This window comes from Perissodus microlepis, chromosome 20, assembly GCF_051167445.1.
Source record: "Perissodus microlepis isolate ML-2025 ecotype Zambia chromosome 20, ASM5116744v1, whole genome shotgun sequence".
NCBI lineage: Eukaryota > Metazoa > Chordata > Actinopteri > Cichliformes > Cichlidae > Perissodus > Perissodus microlepis.
This window is the reverse complement of record NC_140480.1, coordinates 3,018,578-3,035,031: the sequence shown is the minus strand read 5'-3', so window position 1 is coordinate 3,035,031 and position 16,454 is coordinate 3,018,578. Positions and strand designations below refer to the sequence as shown.

The following is a 16,454-nucleotide window of genomic DNA, read 5'->3' as shown; positions in this document are numbered from 1 at the left end:
CCAAGCTGAACTAATCCTCTGCAAAGAGTTTGTTTTTAATACATACGATTAAAGATGGAAAGGACACCATAGATATCTGTCCTCAGGTAACTGGTTGAACACATGACAAGGAGATAAACATGAATCACATGTGAGCATGCCACCACTTCAGTATTGGTGTAGGTAGGTGTAAATACTAGAACAGCTGGTGTCTGTGAAGGTTCTCAGTCATCCAGGTCATCGTAGTCAAAGGAGCTTGCAAAGAAAAGCGTCTGGACTTCTTTAAGTTACTTGAAGACGTTTCACCTCTCATCCGAGAAGCTTCTTCAGTTCTAAGGTCAAATGGTGGAGAGTCCCAGATATAAACCTAGTGGGAGTATCCCCCCACAGAGGGACAAAAGGACCCCCTGATGATCCTCTAATCGCCTGAGCCAAGGTGTGAAACTGGGTGTGGGTCCCAATCAGCCAGAGTTTCGGGTGTGTTCATTGTGAAACCTGGCCCCACCTTATCATGCGAATTCCTGAGGTCAGATGGCCCAGGATGTGAGTGGGCGTTAAGGCGTCTGGGAAGGGATCTCAAAACTGGATTATAGATGGCAGAGAGTTGGTGTCAACAATGTGGTGTATGCTGTACAGTGCAGCGAGGAATGCCCAGACCTCTACATTGGAGAGACCAAACAGCCACTTCACAAGCGCATGGCACAACACAGAAGAGCCACCTCCACAGGACAAGACTCAGCAGTCCATCTGCATCTTAAGGATAAAGGACACTCTTTCGAGGATGCCAATGTTCACATTTTGGACAGAGAGGACAGATGGTTTGAAATAGGAGTGAAAGAAGCCATCTATGTCCACTGTGAGCGACCATCTTTGAACAGAGGCGGGGGTTTACGACACCAACTCTCTGCCATCTATAATCCAGTTTTGAGATCCCTTCCCAGACGCCTTAACGCCACTCACATCCTGGGCCATCTGACCTCAGGAATTCGCATGATAAGGTGGGGCCAGATTTCACAATGAACACACCCGAAACTCTGGCTGATTGGGACCCACACCCAGTTTCACACCTTGGCTCAGGCGATTAGAAGATCATCAGGGGGTCCTTTTGTCCCTCTGTGGGGGGATACTCCCACTAGGTTTATATCTGGGACTCTCCACCATTTGACCTTAGAACTGAAGAAGCTTCTCGGATGAGAGGTGAAACGTCTTCAAGTAACTTAAAGAAGTCCAGACGCTTTTCTTTGCAAGCTCCTTTGACTAGAACAGCTGGCACAAAAGTCTTCAATTGGAAGGACTTTGATCTGTAAAAGTGAGTGCTTGTAAGCACGGCCACTGTGGAAACATGTTCGATGCTGGAGTTCATATTAAAGTGTCATCTACTCAGCCCATGAAATTGTTATTTACAGGTTCAGGTCGCATTTTTAAGCCTATTATTCTTAAGTGGGGAAGTGCCTTTACTGTCAAATTTATACTTTAGTGACTCCTATTGGCGGAGAAAGACTACTGCATGGCTTTTCACAATATCTACAGCAAGGGTTCAATGCCAGGAATGTCATGGGTCTCTATAACAGGTCACAATGGGACATAGTTAAGTGTAACTAAATTCAGATGAGTTTACTTTTCCTGCAGTGAACTGAATAGTTGGGCCATAACTGTTTACAGTTGAGCTCAAAGATTTTGTTTACTTTTATGTAGGGTGTAGCAAGGTTCAAAGGTCATTCTCGGTTTAAACTGAAAGACACAGCTCCCTGCTGCATTGGGACTCAACAGAAACTCCCTTCAATCAAACCGTTCTTTCTCAAATGTCATCCAAAATGCATAAGTTAAGTACCAGTTGTTTTTTTTAATTGTTTGTGCAACACCGTCTGTTTGAGGAAGGAAACAAGAGTGAAAGAGAAGTACGTGACAGATAAGAACAAATTATGCCTAATGATCTTTGAAAAAGTTAGACTCTCTCTGACAAATTGCAAGAAGCTCAGCTTCACACCAGCAGGCTGTTTAACACCTCTCAGATAGAGAAGTCAACAATGTTGTTGTAAATCTTTCTGTGTTATGATTTCATAGCAACAATGGTCTTTGTTTGTTTTTCTTTTCCCTCCTAATCTACATAACTGACTGTTTTGTTTTTTTAAAGTCAAGGTTGCTCCCGCTCACTCATATTGTAGCCATGACAGTGTATAAAAAATATATTTAAAAAAACCTAATAATAATATTCAAAATAACTTTCTTTTTTCCCTGTCAACTGAAGTCAGCTCAGTGCAGCTGATTTCACTCAGGAACCGGCAAGGAGCGCCCAATCAGTGAAAACAGCTGTTGTTTGACTGAACTGAAAACCTGCTGTGGGGTTCAAGAGGAGGCACGAAAGAGAGAGAGAGGAAGGACTATACTAGAAAAGGTTTTCACACATCACATGCACAGTCACACACTGATGGCTCAAACTGAATGTGTGAGTGAGAAGAAGCGGGGAGGGAAAGGGGGGGGGGGGGGGGGGTGAGGGTGAGAACAGCAGAAGTAAGTAAGTGTGTGTGTGTGTGTGTGAGAGAGAGAGAGTCAGTCAGAGATGACTTCCACTCCACCCACATCCATCCGTGTCCAAAGTGAGGGGGAGGTGAAGCAGTTACTGCGCTATTAACTGGCATCATTTAGTTCAGTTTAGTGTGGAGGAAAGACTAGTCAAGACTCCTGATCAGGTATGACTCTCTGCATGTATGACACTCTTATTGATTTTTATTTGTTTTCCTGTCTCACCAAATCAGCACTGGTAGTCAGTTTAACGCTTAATGAACATGTTTTTGTATTAAAAAGGCGCATGCTGTTATGCAGTTAAGGTTTGCATTGCTTGATCGTTTTATGTTGTTGTTGGCTATAGACAAACCCCCCAGGGCGAGTGATGTTTCATAACTATAGAAGCCTCTACTTGTTTGTGCTTGTTTAAAAAAAACACTAAAATGGTAGGAAAGGTTACTTTAGTAAAACAGGAACTGAAAAGCTATAGTAGCAATAAGGTTAAGACTAGCCTTAATGAAATACTGCGGCAGGTTGTGAGGATAGGATGTGGTGATTCACCAGCTGATCGCATGGAGAAAGAATGAAGCGACTAATGGAAAAGGGTGACACAGGCTGCAAAAATTGAACTCCTTTTTGCAGGGAGTTTGGGCCATGCTGAAATACAGCAGAGTCATGTTAGCAGGTCATCTGTTGGGAGAGTGCACATTTCAGCTAAAGAGAGTGCTGATGAGTGATGTTTGGCTTTCAAAAAAAAGGGAAGTTGAGGGGGAGAAATGGAGAGAATGTGTGCGTATTGATTGTGTACAAAAGGGTATGATCCAGCAAGACAACACTCTGATCTTCCTCTTTTTGAATTGCAATAAATTTCCTTTAATGTACAGTGTTTTGCAAAGTTCAGGATTATCGTGTGCTGAAGAAAAACCGCCGTGCTCCAGCCACACTCATCTTTCTTTTTTCTTGAGAATAGGCCTGGGTGTTAGTTTCACCCATAAATTATAGTTAAAAGCGTGTCAAGAAACTGAAACCTATCAGAAACGATCAGTTAAACCTTTATCAGTAAGACCTGGTAGTCTAACTGTATTCAGGGTAACGCCAGTTCTCCGATAAACATGTCCTGTCGTGTTCATCCTGAACTGGAATATACCTGGGTATAGTCTTCTCAATCGGCCAAGACATGCTGTAAAGTGAAAGGCAGAAGGATTTAAACCTTTATTGGTGAAAGGTTTTTTTCCTTCTTTTTTTCTTCTTCTGTAAAACCACCTGTAGTGTTGAGCACAAACATCCCTGCACAGTTGTGCGCCTTGTGGTTCGTCCTATTTTTAGGGCAGCTTGAGATGCTGTTAGAGTTATTTTTGCACCTTGTGCAATTCTGCAGTCTGCCCGGTGCAAGCAAGCAACACATGCCAACCGGTTTTCTAGTTGCCTGCTGTTCAGGGAAACGCAGCAGAGTGTGACCACTTTGAAAAGATGTGCTACAGTAAGACAAACATGCTCATTTCAGCTCTACAAGTCTCTCATGAGGAAGTGCGTAGGGTCTATTGGAGGAAGGGGAAGGGTGGAGGTGGTGGTGGGGACTTGAGTAGAAAGGGTGTAACAGTGGATTTAACAGGTTTTCTCCACCAAAGGATACTGATCAGCTTGCATGCCCACAAATTTTACTCCCCTCTTTAAGAAAGGGTTAACAGAACAGAGCTGATATTTCATGCTAGCTTATAAATGAAAGCAATCACTGCATTTATACAGAATTCCACCCAGCTGGATCAACAATGAGTTCCCATGTCAAACTTCGGAAGGAGCGGGTCAGTGTGGTGGACTACGACATTCAAATCAAAGGTAAAAGGCATGTGGTGGTTTGTGCCACACTGAGAAACACAACCTCTTTATTTCACACCATCTTAACTCTGATCAGTGAAACCAGTTTCTAACATACTTGTCACAGTAAGTGTGTCTTTGTTGGCCTTTCAGAGGTTCGCTGTCAGCTTGTAGACCAACTGAAGGTATTGGACTTGCAACTTGAGCAAAAGAACCAACAGCTGCAAGACCTGACAGACTACCTGCGTCGACGGGGTGAGATTGAAAGCGAGTATGCTCGTTCCCTGGAAAAACTAGCAGAAAGGTTCACATCAAGGATAAAGAGGTAATTCCACACTGCACATAACATGCTAAACTACACAGCAGTTCATTTCAATCTTCAAAGTTTGTGTCCTTTTGTATTTTTTTTCTTGTTTATGCATGACCATGCTCAGGAAGGAGCCCAGTAGTAACTCTGTGTCCCAAGTATGGCTTACTCTGCTGTCCCAGACCCGCCAAGAAAGTAGGGACCATAATGGACTGAGTGAAAGCTGCAACAACTTTCTCACCCAACCTCTCACACATTGTGTGGAGTACACACAGCGCCTTGCAAAGAAGGTACTACTGCAAGCGCTCGCCCACGAACGCACTGCCATGCACTTCTGCAGTGCAAATGACATAATACTTGCTCTGTTATCGTTCTTCCATTCACACTTTAACCACCAGTACATGTTTTTCAAGTCTTGATATTTAAAGTATGACGTGGGTCACTGTGTCCTTGCTGTGTCGTGCCATCTCACTTTTCTGATATTTTGTCTTTATGCTGTGTTTTCCAGAGTAAAGACATCTGCATTCAGCTACAAGATGGGCTACTCAAGGTTACCACAGAGCTACAGGCGGTACGTGAGAAACCAACCACACAGAATGTTTTCCGTTTCTTAAGTACACAGAGGAAAGCATTGCTTTTTGTGCCTGTGTGCAGGCATGGCGAACATACTACCAGTACCACTCAGACTATGTCTGTGCAGAGGGGAAGCTGAGGGAAGCAGAGAAGCAAGAGGAAAAGCAGAAGCAGAGCGCAAATAAAAAACTGGAGAGGCTGATAGAAAAGGTAAATGCTTGGTGTCATGTGCGTGCATGCACGTATCATGTGACTCTTACTGACGATGTTTATGTGCTGTAGAGACAAATTAAAGTCCAAGAAATAAAGCTGAAGTGTAGCAAGGCCCGAAATGAGTACCTCCTAAACCTGGCTGCAGCCAATTCCTCCATGAATAAGTACTACCTGCAAGACATCTCTACTCTCATAGATGTGAGTACATCAGTCACCTTTTCCTTTCAACATACAAAAACCCTACATAGCACTCAAGGTCATGATCTCTCATGTTATTTGGACCCCAGCGCCCATTGTTTCCATTCCTTCTGTCATGATGTGAAAGCTCCCGAATGAATGAAGTGATTCTAAATTCAGTTTCCTCCTCCAGTGTGCAGATACAGGTTACCACACCACTTTGGGCAGGGTGATGCAGGCCTACTTGTCAAGACGGTGGAAGGCCCAGGATAACCTGAGCACAGGCCTGCAGCAAATAGAGGAGGCTGTGTCTAGACTGGACCAGAGCCGGGATAGAGACATCCTCCTGCAGGACAACTACAACACCTTCTCTATGCCCCTACGCTTCCCCTATCAGCCCCACGATGGGGACCAGGTGTGTATTTTGATTAAATTATGTAAAGGAACTTTATATATTAAGTGTGTGGAACAACTCTAGACTCCCTTGCATTTCAGGTTACTCAGGTCAGTGCGGAGTGTGAGATGATATGCGAACTGGAGACCAGATTCAAACAGATACAAACTCGACTGCAAGCCGTCACCCAGGAAACTGAGGAGGTAAAGAAAATCGCACCTCATTATCATATTTTGAATTTTAACGAGGCTGCAAATAGTCTAGGAAAATTTCTTCTTGTTTCCTTAATCTAATTTTATTTAAACTTATTAAAGCATCACAGCCTCAAGTACAGAAAGGAAGTAAAAGTGCTTAAAAGGGATGAAGATGCAAAAGCACTATAATATAAGGCGAGAACGCCTTCCGCCTCATTATTGACTATATTTAGCCCTTTTTTAATAGTTCTCATGATCTCAGTTTGTAAGACAAGTATAAATCGCAGCAGTTCTGCTGGCACTTGAAAGTGACATAATGTCTCAAATGTGGGTATCTACACAACACAGAATTATCAGCCAGGGTGTATATCGGAGTGTGCAATATTCTGACCTGATCCTGCAGTACACCCAGCAACTGCAGGTCACCTCTCAACCCTGCTGCTCTCATATAGGTTAATAAGAGCATGTCAGCAGCCCAGGCTTCTCTGCTGGAGGGCATCGGCGATGATCTGGAGCCTTCATCTCAGGAGGGCAGCACTGAAAATCTGACTGTAAAGCCCAGCGCCACTCGACGACGGGCCAACCTGCAGGAAATAGAATACCTCTACTTTACTGTGAGTCGGTAAAATTTGGGGGCAACAGCAATGATGTGCAGTTGGTGTGGTAACGATAAAAAAATAATAATCTGATCGGTGTAATTTGTTTTACAGAAAGTAAAGGAGTACCTTGTTGGCAGCTCTCTTGTATCTAAACTGCAAGTTAAACATGATCTGCTTAAAGAAGCTGTAGAAAAAGGTATTGCTTCTGCATTTCTCACGTTACAATACCACAAGTTGTTGACTCTGTGTCACAAACAAAATACCAAACACAGAATAAAACACAGAGTATTTCTCCCTTTTAAAATGGATTGCTCTTATCATATGTTACGTCCTTTTTCTTTTCTTCCCAGCTGAAGTATCAAATGACCATCAGCCTCGGTATGAATATAATTTTTTTTAACAGTTGTCGCTGAGTCATCGTTTTTATTTATTCATGCTACCAGTCTTAACACTGTGCCTCCACGGTCCTGTGTGTCATTCTCCAGACACACTGGAAAGTCTATGCGTGTCAGAAAGAATCACTCGAGTGCCAATTTGATGCACAACCAAAAACTTTTCAATGGAGACATGCTGTCCTTCATAACGGTAACACCGGTTTCCTCTTTCAGCTCTCTCGTTGTCATTTTAGTTTTTCCTTTTGACTCGTGATGAGTCAGTGAAATTTATTATTTATTTTTAATTCAGGCATCAGGACAACAGATTCCAATTGTTGTGGAAAGCTGCATTCGCTATATCAACCTCCATGGTGAGTCTTCATTGCTGAAGTAACATTAAACCATTAGATATTATTGTAAAAAGACAACTGCAGACACACATACATCTAGCCTCTTGTGTTTAAAAGTGACTGAGGGAAACAGGCACTCATTTTAGACCACTGCGATAATCTGTCTGCCCATCAGGACTCCACCATGAAGGGATATTTAGAGTGCCGGGGTCTCAGTTGGAGGTCAATAACCTCAGGGACGCTTTTGAGCGAGGTAGGGGTGTGTGTGTTTGTTAGATTAACTTCTATTCATAGCTCTCCTCTCCATGGAGCATTAATAATGTGGGGCAGTGTGCCATGGGCTTCCCCTGCAGGAGAGGACCCTTTGGCTGAGGGGAGTTATGACCTTGACTCGGTGGCTGGAGTGCTGAAGCTTTACTTCAGGGGTTTAGATAATCCACTCTTCCCCCTTGACAGCACCAATCTGCTCCTGGAGCATGCCCGTGAGTGTTCTTGTGCACCTGTGGATATAATTAGTGTGGCTAAGGATGCTCAGCAGCAACTTCTCTTTTATTTCATCACCTTTTTTGTTTTCCAGAAATAAAGAATGAGGCAGAGCGAGCAGCTGAGCTGAAAGCTGTGATTTCTTCCTTCCCCGAGCCTGCTATCATCGTCATGAGATACCTCTTTGCATTCCTTTATCAGTGAGTGTTGTTACCTGTGACTTGAATATGGAAAAACTGAATTTTTGCCTTGTTTTACTCATTGCTGAATCATTCTGTGAGAATCATTAACATCCACTGTTAGTGCAGTTAAATAAGATTATATGAGGTAAAAACAACCAATAAAATTAAGCAACTTTAATTTTTCTTTGTTTCTTTATTTACTCCTCTCTCTCTGCCTTCAGTGTGTCGGAGTATAGTGACGAGAACATGATGCAACCTTACAATCTGGCCGTGTGTTTTGGCCCGAGCCTGATAAGAGGGGCTCATGATGACGACGTCGTGACCCTGCAGCCTCAGATCAATGCCCTGGTGAAGGGCATCATCATTGAGCAAGAAAGCATCTTCCCCACTCAGAGCGAAGTGCCGGGACCAGTTTATGAGAAATGCATGACACTAGAACTGGATGACGGGTACAGTGAAAAATCTTTGAGTTCACATAACATGCGGGGGTTGGGGGGCGTATTGTGCAATGATTATATTATGCTCTTTACTTCACAGAGAGACCAATGTTGATGGAGATATAGAAACTGAGTACACCCCTAGCAAAGATGGTAAGTTTATGTGGCTATTTCAGTTCATCGCTTCATTAAAAATATATAATGATGTCTTTGAAGAATAACAAAGGATGTATACATTTGCTTTGCTGCAGATTTAGAAATGGGCTTTTTGGCTGACAACAGCACAAGTATGTCCATGTCTGGAGTAGCAGCACCCAGAAGGGGAGAACGCCCCAGAGCTAATAGCAGCGGGGCACTAGAACACAAATTAACAGCTGCACCAGGAGGGGGCAGCTTCGGTTCAGGTGGAAAGTGCACACTTCAGATTCCTGTTGGGCCGCAATGTAAGCCAAGGAGGATGCCCTCTCCTTGTTATGGGCAAGAGTAAGTAACCCAACAACAGCTGACTGACTGTGCTTGAGTAAAACATAATTATTCAGACTGATCTCTTTCTGCATACAGCTACCAGCGACGGTCATCTGAGGATATGGCCTCTCGAGTAGATAAGGTGTGTCTTGTTTTTCTTATAGCTCTCTGTTTATAACCTAATAAATGTCTTTAAAAAGAAAAATACTGCATCATTGTGCAATGAGCCAACTGCAACTTTAAATGAAGCCATTATAAAGGGTTCTCACAGTAATCTGTGTCTGTAGCTGTAAGCGTTACAACATCAGAGGTTGCTAAAGGGGACAATGAGCCAAACTGTACTTGGAAACGTTCTGCTGCTAAAGAGCAAGTGGCTGGGCTGTCCTTCCTTTTTTTTTTTTTTTTTTTTTTTTTTTGAAAAAAATCCATTTTTGATAACCAAAAAGAAGAACTAAGTGTTAACGGTAGCAGGAAACCCACAGTCTGGGTTTCCTGCTTACGAAAATCTGAGTGATGTTCAGTAAATTACTATGCAGAGTAATTAGTCATTGCCAAGAGCAGTGGACAGAAACGGAAGTTCTAAAGTCGAAAAGTAGAGAAAACGGACACTTCCCCCTGTTTCCTCTCTCATCCATACTTTTTTATTTTCACATTACAGGAAGTCTGTCGCCAGATGGACTCAGTCTTTAAGGAGCTTTTTATTCGACAAACCCATCAGGATCCCACCCCCACTGTGTCCTCCCCCTCAGTCCAGACTCCCCAGAAGAAAGGAAAGCAGGATGGGCGCAGGGGGAGAGGAACAGGGCTCTTCAAATCAGCAGATGCAGCGGACTGAGATGATCAGCAATGGCACAAGACACACGGGGCGAGATGATACTAATGGAAGTTGAGGTGTAGCGTGAAGGCCTTTGACAGTAGCTTTCAGCACATCTATTTCTAGAAACCTGAGATCCTTGACTGAGTCCTTTCTCTGAGGTCTCCTTGACTCAGTCCTGTCTTGCATGTGATGTACAGCAGATTTCCACAGGCCTGCGGTACTATGTCAAAACTGTGAACTACTTGAAATGCACCAATGTGTTTGTAGGCATTTTTGATATTTGCACTTCCTCTCTTATTATATTAAACAGCTGCCCTACCAGTCAATAATTTTTAGTCAATACAGGCATAAGTGCACACTCTTAATCAAATTTCTGTCAAAATGAGATGCTGGCACAAAGTCAAGAAAACTGTGAATGTTATAGTTGTAAACGTCAATTCCTACTTATCTCAAACTTTATGATTTATCTGTATATTTGAACTACATGCTGAATAAATAATTTGTCTAGGCTTACTGCTTTATTAGATGTGTATGTAAAACATGACTACAACTTGCATTTCTTTTCTTCATCCTGGGGTTTTATACATAGAATAATATATTCGGGCTTAAGTAAAAGTAGTCGAGATGCTCCTTTCTCATGCAACATTGGCTAGATGCCTCTGGGGCCTCCTTCAGTAATTGAAGGCCAGACGAGATGTATTATTTTCAGTGTTTTCTGGGTTTCTCCCAGGTGTCCCACCCTGTGGATGTCCCTGGGGAAACCTTCAGTGGAATATGCTTGGGACGCTATTCCAAACATCCAAAATCGCTCCAAACATCTAAGCTTCTTACCCCTGCACCACTGCTCAATCTATACCAATATCTCTGTTGGTGTCTTGTCCTAATTAATTTATTTAAATTTGATTTATATTGCTTCAAATCACTTAAAGGTATGTTTTAAAAAATAGGCCTCACTCTTCTTTACTTAGGGAAGCAAATCACCCTGAAAATGGAGGGATCATCATTTATTAACCACCACAATCAGGTCGTCTGCTGACTTTCACCAAGGTGCGTCTCAGTAGCCTGAGTACATTTTTTACATGATTTTCAATTTAGGAGAATCACAAAATATCTAATAAAGAGATTTCTTAGGTTCCCTCTACTGGACACTCATCTTTGTCCAACCTGTCTATAAAGGTGGAGATAATTAAATAATGATAATTATTATTATAATATATATTATTATAACTGAATTATTACATATTTTTCAAAGGCAATGTCACAAATTTCTGTGAACCCTAGATCCCCAAGGATGTCAAACTCATTGTAAATCATGGGCCACATACAGACCACTTTGATTCTAAGTGAACCTCCACTTTCTTTCATTGTAAAGAAGTTTAAGTACACATTTGATCCATGCGATATCTTAGTATAAGAACAAGAAGTGCACTCTCAACCGCACGTCTCCTCCTTTCTACATTATAAACAAATGCTCTTGTATTAAATAAAACAAATATATCAACACAACTCTGGGCTTAAATTGTAAAATAATAATCTAATTCCCCAAACTGTGCTGTTATTTCTAAAACAACGTTTTTGTAATTCACAGAAAATGTATTATTTATTTCTTTACTTCATTCACTCGTTTATTTATTTTTACTTTTGTCCAGTTTAAACTTTTCTGTTAATTGTCTATCTATTACTTTATTACTTTGCTGTAGTGTGAATGACCATGAGGGAGGCTTTCATTAGAAATTTGTAAAAAAATAAATAAGGTCAGTTTGTTAAAGCAGTTTAGATCCATCATTTACTGACTTCCGGCCATTTTGATTCTGATGACGTGTCGACGGGGCACTTTCCCAGGATGCTCTGCGGTTTCGAGAGTCCACGTCATTGGTGCGCAGACGCAGAGGTGCAGGAGCGCTGTGAGCTGAGGTGGACTTCTTCCTTTTTACTGTTTGGAAGGAGCCGAGCACTCAGGCAACTGGACCTCAGGAGCAACACGAAACCTCTTAAACAACCTCCGAGACGTCACGATGATCCGGATAGCCGCCTTCTTTGCGCTGCTGGTGGTCGCCTGCTCAGGTAAGACAACGCTGGAAGAGAGAATACCGGGTTAATAAGCCTATAATGCTAATCAGCTTTAGCTAGTAGCTAATTCATTGAATCACTACCCGCAATCTCGTAGCCACAGGAGGGCAGAGTGGTGAAAGTTGTATTATCTATAGATGCTGTGTAGATGATCATGTGCAGGATTTCAGCTGACCTCAACTCTGCTCTTGGTGCCCATAGGAGAGAGCTGCACGGACCCAGTCATCACTCCGTCGGCCTACACCACCTCTGACGCCGTCATCTCATCAGAGTCTGTCTTCATCGTTGAACTCAGCCTGACCTGCGCCAACGGAGCACAGGTAACTGTCCACCTCTAACACTTTAAGGCAGCCAGCAGCACAATGATGTACTGATGCTACTGGAGCACTCATGGTGATTTCTGCTCTCTGCAGAGCGTAACGCTGTATGCTGATGTCAATGGAAGACAGTTCCCTGTAACCAGAGGACAGGACGTTGGAAAGTACCAGGTATGGATTCACATGTGGCTACAGGTCAAGGCACTTGCTTTTACTGAATCTGATTTGTTAGCAGAGTGTTTCTTGGGTCAGGGTGGGCTTTTTTGATTGATGTTTTTTAACCAAAAAAAATAAATCAATCAGTCTCAAGCCTGGATGAAAGGGGAGGTTTGCATCAAGAAGGGCATCTGGTGTAAAATCTTTGCCAAATCAAACATGCGGGGCATCAAGGAAAAGGTTTCCATACCAGATCGATCGGGGCCCAGGTTAACAACAATGGCCACCTCCAGTGCTGCTGGCCAACAGGATGCTGGTTGATAGTGTGCTACTACTGACTGAAGACAAATTAGGAGGAGAAGGGGAAAAGATGATAGGAGGCAGGGAAAGAGAAGGAGGCGGTGAGAGTAGGAAACTCTAAATGTACACTGGACAAAGGATGTCGAGTATGAAGCAGTCAGGAAGGAGAAAAAGAGGAAGAGTGCAGGTGAAGCTGGTGGCAAACGATCCACTGTGATGACCCCTATAAAGGGAGCAGCTGAAAAAGTAGTAGCACTTTGTAGATTTATGAACTACAGAAGGTTGAACATATAGTCACAATAATTTCAGTGCTGTCTAAATCTATTATTAGCCAGATGATCGTGGTTACAGTTTTACCCGATACTGCTTTATTTCTCATTGTTTTTATCAGCTTTGTGCCAGTAATAATGTCTCATTATAAAAAGTTTCAGAAACGGTTTGAATTTTTTCAGCCAAGATTAGACAGCACCAAATCAGTATTACACAACTAATAAATATTAGTTACAGATATATGTAAATGTAATCTTATTTACTGATAGACTCACAGCAGTCAGTTGGCTGGTATTAGCCTATACTGATCAGCTCTTAAATGAGACCACCCTTAAAGCTTATAAGCAAAGGTGGGAGAAAATATCAAAGTACTTCCTCTTGTTATACATTTTCACTATGCTGGATGGATTCATACATACATATTGATATCAAAACATGCTGCCCTTTAACTGGATTTTCCTGCCAGTTTGGTCATGACTTCATGACTTCTTGTAGCAGTAATTTCAGTAAATTGCAATAAAAAGGAAAAAGTGGACAGCAAATGATAGAAATTAAGTGAACCAACACACTAACACACACACACACACACACACACACACACACACACACACCAGTGCAATGAAAAATAGAATTAATTCCTTTGTCAAAAGTAATATCTATTGAATTAATAGTCACAGGATGTCTTTGATTAGGTGGCTGCCCCGAGGTTTATTGACCCTTCACAGATGAACAATCTCATGTAGAGCTTATAAAAAAAAATATTGTTGTGTATGTTGTATATGTGAGTGTCCTTTTCAAATAATGACTACTGGGGTCATCAGGATGCTTGTACCTTATGACTTGCTTAGACAGTAGTTTACATTTATCCCTAACCCTTTCATCAGCAGGCCATTAAAATACACGTTTGCCTTTTAGTACAGACTCGAGGCTTTACATTTAGACACATTTTTAAACTAAAAGTATCTTTAAAAAAAAAAAAAGAAGTAAATAATCAGCTATTATTGAATGTGTACTTTCTTCCATCAGGTGTCCTGGAGTCTTCCTCACAAACAGGCAACCTCTGGAACATATCAGGTCAAATTCTTCGATGAGGAGTCCTACAGTGCCCTGCGCAAGGTTAGTGTATTATGTGTTGTTGATCAGCTTACAGTTTCCTTTGCTTGAGCTCCACTTGTTTTGAAATGAGTCGTCTTTATAATCAAATATGCTTTAATTTCAATTAAATCTGTTAATCTCATTTGCTCCAGGCCCAGAGAAACAATGAAGACGTAAATGCCATTCACCCTCTCTTCTCTGTCAACATTGACCACAGGGTGAGTTTCTTCTAGGATCTCAGACTGAACACATCGCTTGAGTCATGATCCTGCTATCTTGTAAATTAAAAGCCAGTAAACACCCTTAAATTATATCAGCTTTAGTGAGCTTACATCAAGTATCACTTAACTTCCTGGCATGTTTGAAAGGTCTCCAGTGAATGAATAAACCCAGAGAGATTATCGCCTGACTGCACACTCTTACAGGCCTCTATTTTGCAGAGTAGTCATATTGTTTCCTTAAGAATTAGTGAAGCTTAAAGAAGAGCAAATGGCAAGTGAACTTTGGACTTAAGTACACATGATTACCAGAAATTTGACATGATAGTGTGCAGGTAACCCTCTAACTTTATTCACCTGCCACTCATGCATCATATCATACAATCAACAGGATGTTACGCTCTCATTAGCAGTGGCTTAAATTGCTCTCTTTAGAGTTGCAAAAAGTTTGACTCAGGGGTCCGTTGATTTCACGTTGCCGGCATTTTTTTGCCCCTCGTTGCTTGACGTTACCAAATGTCACTGACTTGCTGCGGTCTCTGGTCACGATTTCGCTGTTTCCTGCGCGGATGCATCTAAGGGGCCAGTGTCTGATTTATGGTTGGAATCTCTGCATTCGTTCAAAACAACAAACTCATGTAAACATGAAACTCCAGTTCCACTTTTAGCTTTGTGTGATTCTCATTTAAAAATAATCCTTATCTGTCTCTTATTGGCACTTGTGCAGCCCCACGGGCCGTTCACCCTGAAACAAGCTGTTTTAGCTTCTCTCCATTTAAAACCATAAAACTACTATTTAAGCCAACTTTCTTCTGATTGGCTGTCCCTCATTTGCCTTATTTGCTCTTGTCCTTAAACCTGTTTCCTTTTTCCCCCCGCTCACTGCAGGGTGCATGGAATGGCCCGTGGGTGTCTACTGAAGTGGTTGCTGCCCTCATCGGTATCCTGGTCTACTACTTGGCTTTCAGCGCAAAGAGCACCATCCAAGCATAAACTGATCCAAAACAGCTTTTTAAATACTGGATCATTAAAGACTGATTTCTGATGGGGCTCGACCAATTATCCATCATCCAGTGTTGAGACAAACCAACAGGACTTTGCCACTTGATCTGCTTTGGGGCAAGGAGCAGAAGTAGCAGTCTTTGTATTTTTTTTATTCAGACTGTGTCTCTTATGTGCTTTTGAGTCTTTAAAGATGAATTTTGACACACGATTGACTCTCGGTATGGGTGGAGTTTTGTAACAATGGTTTCTTTTTTTTGGAAACAACAGATCAATAAACCTGGACTTTACAAATAAAGAAATCACAGAGAGCTCATGCATTGTATTGGGTCCCGCTTAAACAGTGGAACATCCTGACCAGATTGTGCTGCAAAGGTCAAAGCGTTCATCCAAATGAAATGTCAATAATGTGGCTGCGCAGACTGGCCTGAACAGGTTGAGTGGATGTGTCTCCTCCAGGAAAGTGAATAAATGACTTTTATTTTATTGGTTGTAGTAAAGCGAAAATCTATAAATTCCTTTTTCTCTAGACAGATGGGAAGGTCTCTTATTTCACAGCAACACATCATCTACGGTGCTTCCTTTTATTTTCCAGTCTAGAACTAGCTGCAACTAGTCACCTGAACTCAAGTAACAACCAGCTTTAAGCAGATTTATCTTTCACATGCTGAAGTAGTTGAATTGTATCCCATCTATGGGTGGCCAAGTCACATGAAAATGTCTCCACCTTCCCTAACTCCCATGCAGCCCCAAAAACAGCATATTTAAATCTGCCTGTTAACGTGTTTATTTTGCAACACGTACAAAGCTACAGGAATTCAAGACGGCCTTGGGGTGAGGGAAAAATAAATCTATCTCAAGGAACATGAGCAGGATAAACCTACCCAAAATGAACAAACCAAAATATCTGTGGAGTTGACAGAAAAAAAGAAAACCGCATGTCAGTGTGGTTTTTCTGCTGTAGTCAGACATGTTTGCTTCACTTGGTTGGAGGATGAGTAAATCCTTTGTGACAGTAACCATCTTGGCCGTTGCAGTCCACTTAAAATCTCTTGATAATCTAAGCATTTATGTTCATAAATCCGGTTATGATAAAAAAGTTTTAAGGCTTTGTGCGTAGTAAATATCATTTGTGCTAGCTTGCAAACTCTTGAAAAACAAT

At 41.9% G+C, this 16,454-nt stretch overlaps 2 protein-coding genes across 4 annotated transcripts; both read left to right on the top strand.

The window, feature by feature from the left end:
• Positions 1–1,232: 1,232 nt before the first annotated feature.
• Positions 1,233–10,377, top strand: LOC146363801 (rho GTPase-activating protein 4-like). Of its 3 annotated transcripts, XM_084916962.1 has the most exons (23): positions 1,233–1,877; positions 2,228–2,374; positions 4,231–4,320; positions 4,453–4,624; positions 4,734–4,896; positions 5,115–5,177; positions 5,261–5,389; positions 5,462–5,590; positions 5,763–5,984; positions 6,065–6,166; positions 6,610–6,771; positions 6,868–6,952; positions 7,107–7,134; positions 7,242–7,341; positions 7,441–7,501; positions 7,656–7,733; positions 7,834–7,962; positions 8,058–8,163; positions 8,367–8,594; positions 8,683–8,735; positions 8,834–9,065; positions 9,144–9,189; positions 9,706–10,377. In XM_084916962.1, the coding sequence occupies exons 3-23, from the start codon at positions 4,254–4,256 to the stop codon at positions 9,880–9,882; spliced, it is 2,532 nt and encodes an 843-aa protein (XP_084773088.1). In that variant the 5' UTR covers positions 1,233–1,877; positions 2,228–2,374; positions 4,231–4,253; the 3' UTR covers positions 9,883–10,377. The 3 variants fall into 3 exon arrangements, with proteins under 3 accessions (XP_084773088.1, XP_084773087.1, XP_084773086.1); XM_084916961.1 differs by having other exon boundaries at positions 1,233–2,374; XM_084916960.1 differs by lacking the exons at positions 1,233–1,877; positions 2,228–2,374 and adding an exon at positions 2,539–2,669.
• Positions 10,378–11,734: 1,357 nt separating this feature from the next.
• Positions 11,735–15,821, top strand: ssr4 (signal sequence receptor, delta). Its single transcript, XM_084916964.1, has 6 exons — positions 11,735–11,928; positions 12,136–12,254; positions 12,348–12,422; positions 14,004–14,093; positions 14,225–14,290; positions 15,179–15,821. Exons 1-6 carry the CDS (start codon positions 11,880–11,882, stop codon positions 15,281–15,283), a joined length of 504 nt encoding a protein of 167 aa, XP_084773090.1. The 5' UTR covers positions 11,735–11,879; the 3' UTR covers positions 15,284–15,821.
• The last annotated feature ends 633 nt before the right edge of the window (positions 15,822–16,454 follow it).

Bases quoted from the DNA above. Each gene is read 5' to 3' on its own strand.
- LOC146363801 (XM_084916962.1), top strand. From the start codon at position 4,254: ATGAGTTCCCATGTCAAACTTCGGAAGGAGCGGGTCAGTGTGGTGGAC. The intron at 5,178-5,260 runs GTACGTGAGAAA...GCCTGTGTGCAG, and splicing joins TTACCACAGAGCTACAGGCG to GCATGGCGAACATACTACCA. The intron at 7,342-7,440 runs GTAACACCGGTT...TTTTTAATTCAG, and splicing joins ACATGCTGTCCTTCATAACG to GCATCAGGACAACAGATTCC.
- ssr4 (XM_084916964.1), top strand. From the start codon at position 11,880: ATGATCCGGATAGCCGCCTTCTTTGCGCTGCTGGTGGTCGCCTGCTCA. The intron at 11,929-12,135 runs GTAAGACAACGC...TGGTGCCCATAG, and splicing joins GCTGGTGGTCGCCTGCTCAG to GAGAGAGCTGCACGGACCCA. The intron at 14,291-15,178 runs GTGAGTTTCTTC...CGCTCACTGCAG, and splicing joins CTGTCAACATTGACCACAGG to GGTGCATGGAATGGCCCGTG.